A 14,085-nucleotide genomic window follows, 5' to 3' on the forward strand; every position below is an offset into this window, starting at 1 on the left:
AGCCCACTCCATGCTCCACTGAACTTTGGTTTGCAGCTCCCTTTTATAGCATGGTTTCCTTGTAGTAATCAGTAATTGTTATTGTTTTGTTGTCATAATTCTGCAAGGTAGGCAGTGATGGTCAAAGAAACTTCCAAACTTCCGTGGGATGCTCTTCGGACAATTCATCTGGTCTTGGTAGATAAAAAACAGAAGTAGGAAGTCTGATCTTTAGCAGATAGTTTGCGATTGATTACACAAAGGCAGGAAATCTGATTCTGCAAAAAAAACCTTTCAGATTATGGAAAACTTTTTTTTTTTTTTTTTTTTTTTTTTTTTTTTTTTTCCACAAATTGGTATACACATAACAGGGGGATTTAAACAGAGTGGGTTTAATCATATATTTCCCTTTATCTAGGTCAATTTTTTTTAATGTATTCTAGTTTATACAAACTCCAAAACTTCTATGGTTGGCACGAATCTTTCATCAATTATCACATTTTCACTAGAGCAGGTTGCTCGGGGCCCCATCCAGCCTGGCCTTGGACATTTCCAGGGATGGGGCATCCACAGTTTCTCTGGGCAACCCAGTGCCTCACCACCCTCACTCTAAAGAATTTTTCCTGTATCTAATCTCAGCCTGCCCTCTTTCAGTCTAAAGCCACTGGCCCTTGTTCTGTCACTACAGGCTCATATAACAATTCCATCTCCCTCCTTTTTATAATCCCCTCCAGGTACTGGAAGGCTGCAGTGAGCTCTCTCCAGAGCATTCTCTTCTCCAGGCTGAACAACCCCTGCTCCCTCAGTCTGTCAAGAAGCTTATGTAAAGGTAAGTCCCTAAAGGCAGTTCTATTTTCCATCTTACCCCTTTTATTTTGTTGTCGCTGTGTTGATGTTGTAGGAGGAAAAAAAAAAAAAAAAAAGACTGTAGTTTACATTGCTAGTCTTTACGGAATGATGCCTTGGCTTTTAGCTTTTATATGTTTCAGATTCTCTGCTGCTTAGTGTGTAACTCTGAAACTTAATATTAAGTGTTAGTAAGTTCTTTTCACAGGGTAGTTAGACAAAACAATCCCTTCCCAGCTAGAGAATCAAAGACAACCACTACCCAAAAGCATAAACAATGGCAAAGGGAAGGGGGCAAGCAGGGGGCTGATACTTCATAGCTTGGGGCTGTGGTTGGATAATTGACCCCAATATGTAGATGAAACAAAACTTTAAAAAGTGTAAAGACTCGTGACTAGGATCCATCTTGGATTTTATTTGGGTGTAGTCCCAGACAGGCTCTCACCCTGCCCAAAATGTATCCTTTCAATAAATACCTATTTTATTCCTTTTGCTCTGTCTAGTCTCTGGTCCAGGTCAGCCTTTCCAGGCATCAATAGGCTTTGTAGTGAGTGGCTGAACAAATAATGTTTGAAGCACAACTCTGCACAGTTTTAGCTGCAGGTGGGAGTAAAGAATCATGGAAAAAGGTTTGTTGCAAAGGCTTACCTTACACATGGATTGTTCTTCCAGACAATCCAAACATGAGGCAGTTGATATAAACACAAAGGAGTGCCACCATCCTTGTGAAACACACTGAGAATTGGGATAGTGGTCACAGCCCAGTTACAGAGGAACAGTGGCAGGGAGCTGGCAAAGCCAGTCTGCAACTTGCTCAGCAAATTTCCATAGCATCAGGGAATCTCCACATTCAGGTTTTTAAACAATCCTCCAGCAATGTTAAAAATAGAAAATTGCTTTAAGATAATATAATTAATAATGAAATAAATAATAATATCTGTTATTTCCTTGTAGATACTGATAGACATTGCACTGCATGAAAGACAGCAAAGCTGTTTCCAGAAAAGACACAACACAAAATTAAGGCTCATTAAGTATTTCTACTGTGATAATCTGTCATGGAACACATTGTGAGCTACAACTGGTGTGCATCCCTGCTCCCTTCCCAGAGTGGAACAAGCAGCACTGCTCCCTTAGGTCACACACAGCTGGCTCAAGGCTTCTTGAAGGCTTAAGTAGAAACGAGTTTTATGTTGACACAGAACAAGCTTAAAGGCAGTCCCTACACCACAGCTGTTCATTTTTTTATTGCAGTTCTAAATAAGCCTTTTCAATAAATAATAGCATTTAAGTAAATTAGTTTTAAGCTGAATTAGGTTCAATTTGATTGAGGAATACTTATATTCTTTTCAATAATTAAAATTCTGTTATGTAACAATAATCCAAATAGTTCTGTAAAGCCAACTCCTTCCTTTAGGGAGAGAACAGCACTGATAATCTCAGGTAACTAAAACCCAACATTTAGATTAGACTTCACTTTTCCCATCTCCTTCCCTACTGCTGTTCTGGGCTTGGTCTGTGTTTTGACATCATCTGCAATAAAGGTTTTAGCAAAGATCAGTATCAAAGGGCTGCTGTCAGGTGCAATGGCAGAAGGAGTCCCAGCTGCAGTGGGAGGGATTATTGCTGCAGGACAGGGGCCAGGCTGCTTCCTCAGGCACTCAGCTCCAAGGTGTGCAGCTTTTGTACTTCAGTATCTGCTCTGTCCCTCATTGCCACAAGTTCCTTGAGGAGCCTTGTCTCACTGGCTTGTTGTGCTTGTCTGCTGGTACTGTTCTCTCACCCATGCTCTGGGAAGCAGAGCCCATGTTCCAGGTCCCCAGGCTTCAGAAATTCATCTGCTGCTTCTCCAGAGCCTCCTTTTTCAGTTTTCTATTCGGTTACTTCAAGGAGCTCATAAGAATCCTGGTGCTCCAGGGGCTTTTTTTCACTTCCAGCATTAAGTGGCAGCCATTTGGTTCCAGGACTTCCAAATTCTTGTTTGCAGTGGGAAGTGGCACAGGCCTTCCTAAGGCTCCTCCTAGCTGACATAGTGAAAAACCAAACAACATTGAAGGGTTTAATTTCTGTCATGAGGACTGGGAAGGGAACCATTTTGAAGAAAAAGTATTTATAGACATGTAAGCCTCAGCTATACATTGACAGTACTGTCTTTGAAAAAGGAAAATAGGGTAGATGAGCTTGGAAAACCCACAAGCAAACAGAAGGAATAGAAGAAAATATATTCTGATTAACCTTTGGCAGACTAATTTTACCAAGGTAACTGTGAACTGCACTATGTAAGAACAGGCAACATCCCACTTTCAGGTGGGAGATTTGAGCAGTTGCTGTTTTCTAGATCTCTCTGGTGGGCTGAGGAGCTTTCAGAAAACCCTTGTCAGATCATCCTTAAAGTTACACTGATGTTCTTCTGCAATTACAGCCCCTTGTCAGTAAGTTACACTATACAATGGAAATAGTAATTGAGCAGTTTATATAGTGAACAAATAATCCAACCCCAGACCCAACAGGCAACCCAGTTAAGGGCACAAATACTAACCCTGTCCTTCCTTGCTATTTTACTACCACATTAGATCTGTCAATATATGTCAACACAACTCTACATACAAATACTAATGAAACAGTAAATATTTTTGTCCAAATTTTAAAAAACAAATAAACAAAAACCCCAAACCAAAACCCCATAAAGCAACTACACCCAGTTCCAAGCCTATCCTGACAAGGAGAGGGAAGAGTTAACTTCCTAAGAGATAAATCTCAGTTTGAAGCGTTTATCCCATCCCAGACCCCCAAGAAATCTGGCTTTTGCCAGCTGAGCTGTGCTGCCTCTCAATCCCTCTGCAAGGAAGTGATCCCTCAATCCCTTTTCAAGAAGGGCCACCACTATGTCCTGCCAGGTCACCTTCTCCTGCAGAAAGTAGGTTCAGGTAACAACAGAAGATTTTACTCCATCCACAAGGCCTGACACATAATATGCAGTTTATCAAGGAAAAATCCCTTTACATGTCTTTTCCCAAGTCCCCATTAAGGGCTCTCTCTCACTGTGGTGACATAGGAAAATTGGGGCCACCTGACAGAAAAAAAGGCTTGAAATCCTTTAATACAAGCTCGTACTGAATCAGCAGCAGGCAAACAGAAGAGCCCCTGGGGTTTAGGATTTTTGTTTGTCTGTTGTCTTTTGGAGTTTTTTGTGTCAGTGGTTTTTTGGGGTTTTTTTTTGTTTTTTTTGTTTTGTTTTGGGTTTTTTGTTTGGTTTTGGTTTGTTTGTTTGTTTTGTCAGGTTTTTTTTTTTATTGTTGTTGTTGTTGCTGTTGTTTTTTAACTCATGAGTTTGGAGTTCTGACTTTTGGTGGCTGTAGCTCAGGCCATGAATGTGGTTACAAGCCCTGGCAATGTGGGTGGTCCTAGACCCAGGTCATTCCTCAGGCTGCTCTGGCTTTCCATCAACAGGCCTGCTGGTCTGATACATCCACTGTATGGCTCCCAAAGCTCTGGTCACCACAACATTGTACTGGGAGCTCATTTCAGTGCCACACTGGTGTGGGACAAAACAGACAATGAAAAACAAAAGGGAAGAGGAAACAAAATGAAACACTCCTTGCTTTTCAGGGCAACAGAAGCTCTGCACTTTCAGCCAAAGTAGCAGGGCTGGCAAAGAGCTTTCTTCTGGTAATGACCTTGCAAATCCTGCTATTGCTCTGGGGACTGCAGGGACATGAGGAGAAGCAAAATACCCTCTGGCAGTGCTTGTGGTTGCATCCCACATAGCTCTGTGCTCCCAAGATATGCCAGAGCCTGCCACCACCCAGCATAGCTGGGGAAAACCACAGTCTGAGCTGTGCCAACTTCACCAGGATCGAGGAAGGCTTTAAAGATGACTGAGGGAGATGGTGCCAACAGTAATTTCTCCACCCTCCCCAAATCCACCACACTCCCTTAACAGGGAGAGTAGACCAGAACCATGGCTGATGGCCCATCAGCTACCCACAGCAACAGTCATGGAACAGGTTTCCCTTCCAAACATCCAATATCCCCTGCAGGAGAGTTGAAACCAAGACCCTGTTCTAAGGGAGTGCAACTGAAGCAACTTGAGCAAACCATTAAAACATTTCTAAACAAAATACCAGATCACAGGCAAATGCTGATGCACATGCCACACCTGCAAGGCTGACAGAGCAGCTCAGTAGCTCTCCAGCCATGATGCAAGCACAGATGCTGCTGCAATCCCTGTGGATGGAGCATGTTGTGCTTTTACACTTCCAGGGGCCAAGCTAGGATGTGTCTCAGGCAGGGATCTATGGCACACAATCTGCTTTGTCAAGCTCAAGCTGAGGGAAGAAATGGCTTCTTGGGCAAACGGGCAGATACCCCAGTGTTGTAGGAAGGCAGCTGCTGTGAGAGGGTTTGTAAAAATAAATATTCCCCAGACAGAGCATCCTGTGGTTGGTCTTCAAATAAATGCTCATTTTTAGGGTAGGAAGCCTCATCACACACTTAGGCAGAACTGGTCATTAGGAGCAGACTCTTCTGACTGCTGCTGTCATTCACTACAGGACCTGCTCCAGACTGTCCAGAGAGGATGGGCTGGAGTCCTTGAGTTTGGCAGAAACTGGAAGCAGCAAAAAGACCATATTGGAAACAAGAGGTGGAGTTTCTTGCAGAGAAACTGTGTATCATACACTAGAAAAAGCACTGGAAAAATGCAACAGAAGCTGGAATGGCTGTCACCATCACATCATCTACCTCAGCCTTGCCATGGTGCTGCCACTTCCAGTAAGAGGCCACAGGCTCTGTCAGGCTTTGCCTGGGCTTGTCTTGGCCTGCCAGGAGCTGCTGGAGCTTGTTTTGCTGTTACAATTGTCAAATGACCAGGTGACTACTACCAACATTGTCTTGGGTTTTGTGCAATTATCTGGTGTTTGGGCTACCCAGTATAAGAGAGACATGGGCATGAATCCAGCAAATGGGCAGCACGGTAATGAGACTGAACCCTCTGTCAGATGGGGAGAGGCTGAGAGAGCTGGGACATTGGAAGGTCAGACATTAGAAAGTTTACATCACTGATCTACACATTATTTGAGCATAACCATTAGCATCAATGTAACTGGACAATCAATATCTGACTGGATTGCTAGAACTTTGGGTGTGAATGCTTTTTGCTGGTCCAAGAGTCTAATAAATAGGAGTAAAAAAACCTGCTCTAACTTGGACTTAACTAAATGGCAAGAGAGATACAGATGACACCCTAATTTTGTTGTCACCCTGAAATCTTCGCATTACTCGAAACAGCCATAGTAGTTCCGCAAAAGGTGAGTTCTGGTTCTCCAGTATAACCAGGGAAAGCAGAAGTGGAGGGATGTCAGGAAAAGGAACCCTATGTAAATTTAAGACTATTGATCATCCACACCACCTCAAAAACTGAACTTGGCTCAGAGTCAGCACCTACAAACAGGGACAGAGCAGCTGTGCTGCCGTGTGGAATACATCATGGCATCTTTTAAGCAAGACTTTATGTTAACAGCTGAAGATCTGTAATGTGCTCTGCAAGGTCCCAGGACATCCCCACTTCAGATGCTTTGATGCAGGTCAGGACAAATTCTAACCACAGTTTGTGTGCACAAATGAAAGCTTTTTGCACTACAAGCATATAAGTTAGAAGGCTGGGCACACTTTTCACTTCACTAGCCTGTATGTGGTCAGAAGGAACTTTATTTATGCTCCATCCTGAGAAGTCCCCCAAGGCTGAAAACAAAACTAGGCTTTGCTTGGGGGCCTGAAAGGAAGAGGAAAGCTTACTGTAGAGAGCACAAATCTAAACAATCCCAGGCTTCTGCCCTGGCATTCAACACATGGGGTTTTTTTGGTTTGTTTTTTTTTTTCTGCTTTCTGCTCTCCTTTAGGTCAGGATCAGTCCCTCCCCAATGCACCAGGGTAACTGTGGGCTTGGTGCAGAGCTGGTCTGCACCATGTCGGGGTGAGCAGGAGGAGGTTTAGCCAAGGACGAATACCAAAGCCCAGGGCTGCTTTCCTTAAGCCTGCAACAAACTTTCCACCATCTTGCTAAAGGATTGCCACCAACCCCATTTAAAATACAAGCTTAATTGTCCTGTGTTTATATTCAAAACCCAAGCATTTTCCTCCCTCTTTTGAAGATCTCCAACATCCATTCACCTTGTAATACACTATTACTTTTGTTTGGCACTTGGCTGAGTATCCCATCGATCCACATTATGCCCTCCATCATCTTCCACCAGCAGTTTCCTGAGGTCAGCTTGCTTGTGCTATTTGTCTGGGAACTGCAGGTATGCTGACGCTCCCAACACAGCCAGAGTTACACAATCATGCTCTGGTCACATCCTTGGTCCCATCTGGGTCTTCCAGGTGCATAACATCCTGGTGGTGAGTTATTCCCTAGGCAGCCAGAGCTGTATGCACATGCACACATAAGGTTGGATTTTGGAAAGCCCTCAATGAACCAGCTTGAACACAATACACAACATGACCGGATTAACTCCTGTGGGCAACACACAACTGGGGTCACTGCCTGAGCACTCCATGGTGACAGCACCTCTGTTTGGGAATGCCCCTGCATCCAGCAAGTCACCAGATGTGACACAGGGTGACTGGACACCCACACATCATCCTGGTGTAGCACCTGCCTGCAGGAACATCCACACAAGCTTACCTCGTGCTCACACTTCAGTGCCAAAAGGCGCACAATATACTCCAAGTGAAATAGGATCTTTTAATATCACATATCCAAACAAATAGTTCTCATTTCAAAATGCAAAATAGGTCCTTTGAAGATCAGCTGCTCCCAGGCTGTGTGAGCAGGGCGGGGCACAGCTGACTGGCACAACTGTCGAGGTCAGACCTCGTTTCTTTGGTAAGATACATGCCGGGAACAACGCGAATGCAGAGTTGTACCAAAAGAGTCCATTTAGAAGACTAATTATTACTCCACATCCCTTATTAGAGATTTGCATTTTAAAACAGTCATATACATTAAATAGCTCTCCGACGTCTAGATAGCAAACATTTGAAGTAGCACATATTCTGCTACCCCCACCATTTTAAGAACAAGCAACACATGTGGGAGAGAAGGGAAACATTAAAAACAGGCTGTCTGTCTCACACAGTTTATTTAACAATAGGTAATAAGAAATCAATTTTAACAGTCTATACAGTGATTGAAAGTTCTTATTTATAAGTAACCAACTTTAATTGCATGATATACAACATTTGAGGGTTTTTTGCTTTCTATTTTCAAGTTTTACAGAAAATGGAAGAGGGTGGGAAAGGGGGCAGGGAAGAGAGAAAGCAAGCATAAAGAAGAAACCCCAGGGACTTTTTCTCAGGTTGAAATAATCCTGTTGGAATTGTTTCTTACCCTCTTTTTTATGTTTTTTTTTCCTTTGTTAGATGTAAAAATAACAAAAAAAATCTTTCAAGAAAACAGAAACCACAATATATATACTACATCCATTTGGCAGCTGCCCCTGTGTATTTCCAAAAATGTTCTCTTCTCTCTACATGTACAAATTACTTTAATACTTGAAGTTTTTTTTAAGCTCAGACTCTCGTATAGAAAATTCTTGGAGGACAAAAGTAGACTTCAGGAGGGGACTGAGTTATTTAATATTTTTACATTTTTCAAAGAATTGACATATTTCCAACCAAAGAGGAAAAGATTGGTATTTATTTTTATATATATATATTTATATATGTAATGTAGTTTTAAAGCAACATTAACCCCTTTTGTCCTCCGGTTTTAGGAAAGATTCTGCTGTGTTTTTCTGTTGTTCTGTTTCTGTGGTGTTTTTTTTGCAGTGACATGAAGAAAAACCAGAATAGGGAAAATGTTTACCATCTGCCTCAGTAAATAATAACTATCAATATTACATATTTTCATTAATTTAAAAAAAAAATAAAACCTATTGGAGGCGTGAGCAGGGCATCCTTTGGTGAGCAACCAAAAGACCAACTTCCTCCCCCGACCTCCCCAACGCACACGAGGAAAAAAAAAAAAAAAAACCAAGAAAAAGGACTGGTTATGATTCCAGCCATAACAAAAATATATTCTTTGTACTCTACTGTCCCTCAGGTTCATTGTCGGTTTGTTTTTAAAACCACAAACTACTGCTGCAGAGTTCAGATGTGTTCCAGGGAAAAATGTCCTTTTAGCTAAGAAAGATTCAAAAAAATTTGTCTTCAGTACAAAAAGTCTTGCGAAAATAAGTTTTTTTTAATTTTCTGTTTTTGAATTTTTTTTTGCTCCCAAAATGCTACAACGTGTCTAGTGTATGTCTAGTGTACTCTGTGAAAGGTTTGAATTCAAGTCTGAGTTCTCGGAGCTGAGCCCCAGTTCCGTGGCGCTTGTACCATGGAGGCCTGCCATGCCGGGATTGCTAGCAAGCTGGGAAAGCATTGCACTCTGGTCCGGGCTGGCAAAGTGCCCTTGATCCATGGGGTTAGCCTGGGCAGCTACCAGTCCTGGATGTGGGGAGCTGGTCTGCGGGGAGACGTGGTGCGGAGAAGGCTGAGGCTGCATCCGAGGGGATGGGCTGGAATGAGGGGGCTGGGACTGGGGCCGCGGTGAGGGTACAGGCTGCGGAGAACGCACTTGATTGGTGAGCGATGAAGGGAGCTGCTGGCCCTGGAGGTGCGGGGACTGGGCCTGATTGGGGAGCATGTGCTGTTGGGGGCTCATAGGATTGGGCTGAGCTGGGGACCCCATCTGCTGCTGAAGCAGCCTTTGCTGGAAGGCCTGTTGCAAACTGGCTCCTGTCTCTGCACTCATGGCCTGTGGAAGCTGGCTTATTTGTCCCATGTTTCCTTGCTGCATCTGCTGCATGTGATGCTGCATTCGCTGCTGCTGCTGCTGGGGATAGCCGACACCCTGGGGCTGCTGAAACTGGTTGTGGTTGGCCATCCCTGGCCCCAGCGCCGGTCCCGCTCCCTGCTGCTGCTGCTGCTGCTGGTGGCGCTGCTGCTCCATCATCTGGTGCCGTCTCATCAGGAGATCTCGGAACTGGGGAGCCATCCCCGAGTGATTCATATTCATCTGCTGCGCCTGAGGATTCATCCCAGCCATAGGCTGCTGCGGCTGCTGCTGCGGCTGCTGCTGGGGCATGCTGGGCCTCTGCACTCCTGCCTGCATGGGGTTCATGTTCTGCATGGCTGCATTGGGATGCACCCCTGCCTGCTGCCCTTGCATGGCCTGCTGCGGCTGGAGCCCCGGCTGCCCCTGCGGGAGGCCAGGCTGCCCCGCCATGCCCTGCGGGTTCTGGGACCCCGCGTACTTGGCCGCCCGTTGCTTGATGAAAGCGGCCAGCAGCTGAGGGTTGGAGTGAAGGATGTTAAGCACCTGCTGCTGCTGCATGGGTGAGCTGGGAGACCTGAGAGTCCGCAGTAGGTTTTGTAAGGCCGCCTGGGGCAGAGGTGGTTGTTTGGACTGGGCAGCGCCAGGTACTTGACCCATCCCTGGCTGAGGGGCCATATTCATCGGCTGACCCGGCTGGGCTACTGACATCATGGATGGCCTCTGCATTCCTGGCTGCAGCTGAGCTTGGGGTAAGGCCCCCTGCACCCACGGTGGCTGCTGCTGAATTCCTGATGGCCCCATCCCTTGATCTATATGGCCACCGGGACCTCTGCCTATCTGTGGAGGGTTCATTCCCATCGGTGGCATCTGGGGCATCTGATGCTGAATCGGCCTTTGGAAGATCTGAACCTGTGCCATCTGGCGCTGGGTCTCTGCTGCCCGCTGGATCTGCATGGCCATTTCTACTGCTGCCGGAGGAGGGCCCTGAACTGGCGGCTGCGGTGGCTGAGGCGGAGTTGGAGGCGTCACCTGGCCACCCGCCTTGCCCTGGGACACAGCGCTGGGGGGCTGAGTTCTTGGCATGGTGTAGGGTGGCATGCTGTTGGGAGGCGCAGGCTGAGGCTGTGACACAGGCTGGGGCGGAGGCTGGGGCTGTGGGGTTTGCGGTGTCGGGGGCTGCTGGCCTGTCGGAGTCGTCGGCGTGGCCGGCGTCGGCGAGGGCAATCCCTGCTGCTGGCCCGCCACACCCGTGCGCTGCATGCTCGCCATCCTCCTTCGCAGCATCTGCGCCTGCTGCAGGCGGTGCTGGAGCTGCTGCTGACGGAGCTTGTGTTTGATGTTGAGGCAGAAGGGCACAGGGCACTTGTTCTCCTGGCAGTGCTTTGCGTGGTAGCAGCAGAGAGCAATGAGTTGCTTGCAGATGGGGCACCCTCCGTTGGTCTTGCGTTTGCAGCCTTTGGTGTGTTGCACAACCCGTTTCATCTTCTGACAGGACGGCAGCGAGCAGTTGGCGTTGCGGCACTGGCAGGCGTGGACCAGAGACTGGATACAGCGCTGGATGCTCAGGCGCCGGGAATCGCCGGGGCTCTGCGTTGTGGCCGTCTGCTGGTTGTTGCTCTCATCATCTAGACCAAGGCCTAATTTCTCCATCTTGTGGTCGTGGTTTTTAGTGTTATAGCAGGTGATGCACAGGTCATAATCCTGAAAAGACAACAAAGGGTAAGTTATCAGTGTTCCTGAAACTCCGTATCACAAATGAATAAATGATGTCATGCCACCTTAACATATTACTCCCAGTCTGTTCCAGGCAAATTGCTGCTCTAGGGAAAAATTCAATCTTTCATACCACGTTGAGGTACTAGAGAAGGAATAAATCCAGATTATAGCCAGGGAAAGTGTGTGGGTGTAAGGGTGTCTGAAAGCTACACAAATATATAAACCTTGAAAAACAAGTTGGCTCTGCTTCAAAAGAAGAGGGCAGGAGTAGCAGAAGAGGTACCAGCTTTCAAAAAAAAAAAGAAATTCTGATTTTTAGTTTTTTCTTCAAATTTTCAGTTTGCAAATGTGAGTTAACGAGAGAGTGGTGAAAGAACAGAAAGCATTCTGTGAAAGCAACAGCATATGAATTTGAGTGCAGTTATTTATTTTTAGGAAAAAGACCTAAGTTCTTACAATTCACTAAACCATATAGGAAATTTAGAATTTGCTCTCTGGTATATACCAAGAAAATAAAAGCACACATGCTTGTGTGTGTGTATATAGATATATCTATATGTAACCAGAGGAAACTGAGGTATCAAATTGCAATTAGGATCAAATCTCAGTTAGTCATTCCCTTTCAGCAGGCTAAAAAACAAAGAAGCCAGATACAATAATACAGCTTCCAGTGGGCATTGAACCAAAACCCTGGACTCGATCTTCAAACACATTGGTTTTGCAAACACTTTTGAAGACACAAATGCTGCTTACAGCATTCTAAGGAGACACAGCAGAGTAGTGAAAAAGTCACAGGGGTATTGGGATCTGACTTGTAGCACAGCAAAATGTCTGTGCCAGTAAACCAACAGAGAGCCCTCTACAGAGATACTGCAGAGCCCACATTTCTCACTCTGGAAGGAAAATGTATGCTTTGCTCTTCAGAAAAATCAGCTTTGTCCAACCATTCCAGCTCAAGCTGTGGCTACAGTTCCCAATTTCTTAGGCAGTAGCATCTTAAATAAACTACAGAAAACACAACTATTTCATCTCTTCTCAAGGCAGAAATCACACCAAGCAGCACATTAGTAGAACCACTTGTAAAGGAAAATGTTTTTCCTCCCTTCTGAACTGCCAGTCAGTTTTCCATCAGTTAATAATGAGAAATCAGTTCAGGTAAAGAGCATTGTGGGCATGAAGATACAGGGACAGAAGCAGGGAAAACTTCACCAAACATACCTCACAGACAGTGCAATGCCATCTGGTCTCCACATGATGCTTGCACTCGTTGCAGGTGTAAACAAAGCGGTCTTGGCTCTGGGTATGCAGTTCCACCAGCATGCACATGGTTGACCACTGAGCCCTTCGTAGTGAGGAGAACTCCAGGTGCTTGTCTCTGGCAAGGGTTAGGAAGGCATCACGCCCATCCATCAGGTCACATGGAATGAGAGGGTCAGGCTCAATGATGGGGGGCAGGGAGTTGGCTGCAGGGCCAGCAATGAGACGAATGACAAAGAAGACCTGAAAAATAAAAAGGCTTAATATGCTAACACTTAGCAAGATGATTTGGTCTAAACCTCATCACAGAGTGTACAGTTCCAGGATCAGCTAGCACTTGAATGACCTGCCACCAGGTGGGGTGCTTGTGAGGCCTGGGAAATCTCAGACCTCTGGGTGCCCTGCAGGTTCACTTTCCTCAGAAGAAATAGGAAAGGGGCACTGGACTCAACAGTAACAGTAGAACTGCTGTGGCAGTCTAGAATGTTAGTAAGTTCTGCACAAGCACAGCTGCATTTATTCCCACTGCTCTTGCAGTAAAAAGCACCAGACTTACTGGTACTAGTCTGTCTGGGTAAGCCACTCAATTCTCCAGCCAAACCTGTATAATTTACAGGGCATGACTCTGTTTGAAGTATCAAAGCTTTGTACATCTCTTTAGTGAAGTAAAAAACATTCCTCATTCAATCAACTCTTACCTCCTTGTGCTTCTCCATAGTGGCATACAGCTTTTGGGAGAGGTCATTGGACACATTGGGCATGCCAGGCTTCTTCTTATTGCCACGACTCAAGCTGCTCTTGTTTTTGCTTGTCTTCTTATTGTTTTTCTTTTTGGCATTTTTGCTGTCTCCCTTGCTCACCTAGCAATTTTAAAGACATTTTATGTCAGGTATATAAGCAACAACACAATTATTTTTACATATTCATAAATTTACATATTTACATATTGCAGGACAAAACACACTTCACATTTACTCTAAAGATACATAGTAGGGCCCCCAGAAACATTAAAATAATTCCATTAGATTACTCCTAAAGATATCAAAATCAGCAATACATACATCCAAAAATATTAAAATCACAGATGCTCAGGACATACAAGCAAAACATTATATAATGAAATTGTTTGTTTGTTACAGCTACACACTCTTGCACAATCACAAAGGGGTTCAGTAGATGAATTCTCAATGCAATTCAAAAGTAAACATAACTGCTAAGTGCAATTGATATCACACTAAACAAAAGAAAGACTTAAACCACCTAGATTTAGTTTGCTACAGCTCTGACAGATTTACTTCTAACATTTAACATGATTTTAGTATGAAGCTGTTGTTCTGAATCTAAAAGGCATTACAAGTGCAACTTCTGGCATGCACTTGTCATACCCTGCAACAATCAAACAAAAAAAGTCAGCTTAATTTCAACCATATTCTGTTAGTAATGAACAGTTTGTTTCTCACTGG

At 44.8% G+C, this 14,085-nt stretch overlaps 1 protein-coding gene and 1 long non-coding RNA gene across 2 annotated transcripts in view; one reads left to right on the top strand and one right to left on the bottom strand.

Annotated features, from left to right (window-relative positions):
* The first annotated feature begins 709 nt into the window (after nucleotides 1-709).
* On the top strand, nucleotides 710-8,281 carry LOC306801539. Its single transcript, XR_013774118.1, has 2 exons — nucleotides 710-808; nucleotides 5,379-8,281. It is a non-coding gene; the product is annotated as an uncharacterized lncRNA (long non-coding RNA).
* Nucleotides 7,949-14,085, bottom strand: part of EP300 (EP300 lysine acetyltransferase) — a 60,296-nt gene continuing 54,159 nt past the window's right edge. Inside the window, exons 30-32 of the mRNA XM_079304650.1 lie at nucleotides 13,321-13,482; nucleotides 12,584-12,865; nucleotides 7,949-11,350 (exon numbers count right to left, since the gene is read on the bottom strand). Coding sequence (XP_079160776.1) covers nucleotides 9,122-11,350; nucleotides 12,584-12,865; nucleotides 13,321-13,482 — 2,673 coding nt within the window. The 3' untranslated portion in view covers nucleotides 7,949-9,121. The remainder of the gene's footprint in view (nucleotides 11,351-12,583; nucleotides 12,866-13,320; nucleotides 13,483-14,085) is intronic.

This window comes from Erithacus rubecula (assembly GCF_903797595.1).
Source record: "Erithacus rubecula genome assembly, chromosome: 4".
Classification (NCBI taxonomy): Eukaryota; Metazoa; Chordata; class Aves; order Passeriformes; family Muscicapidae; genus Erithacus; species Erithacus rubecula.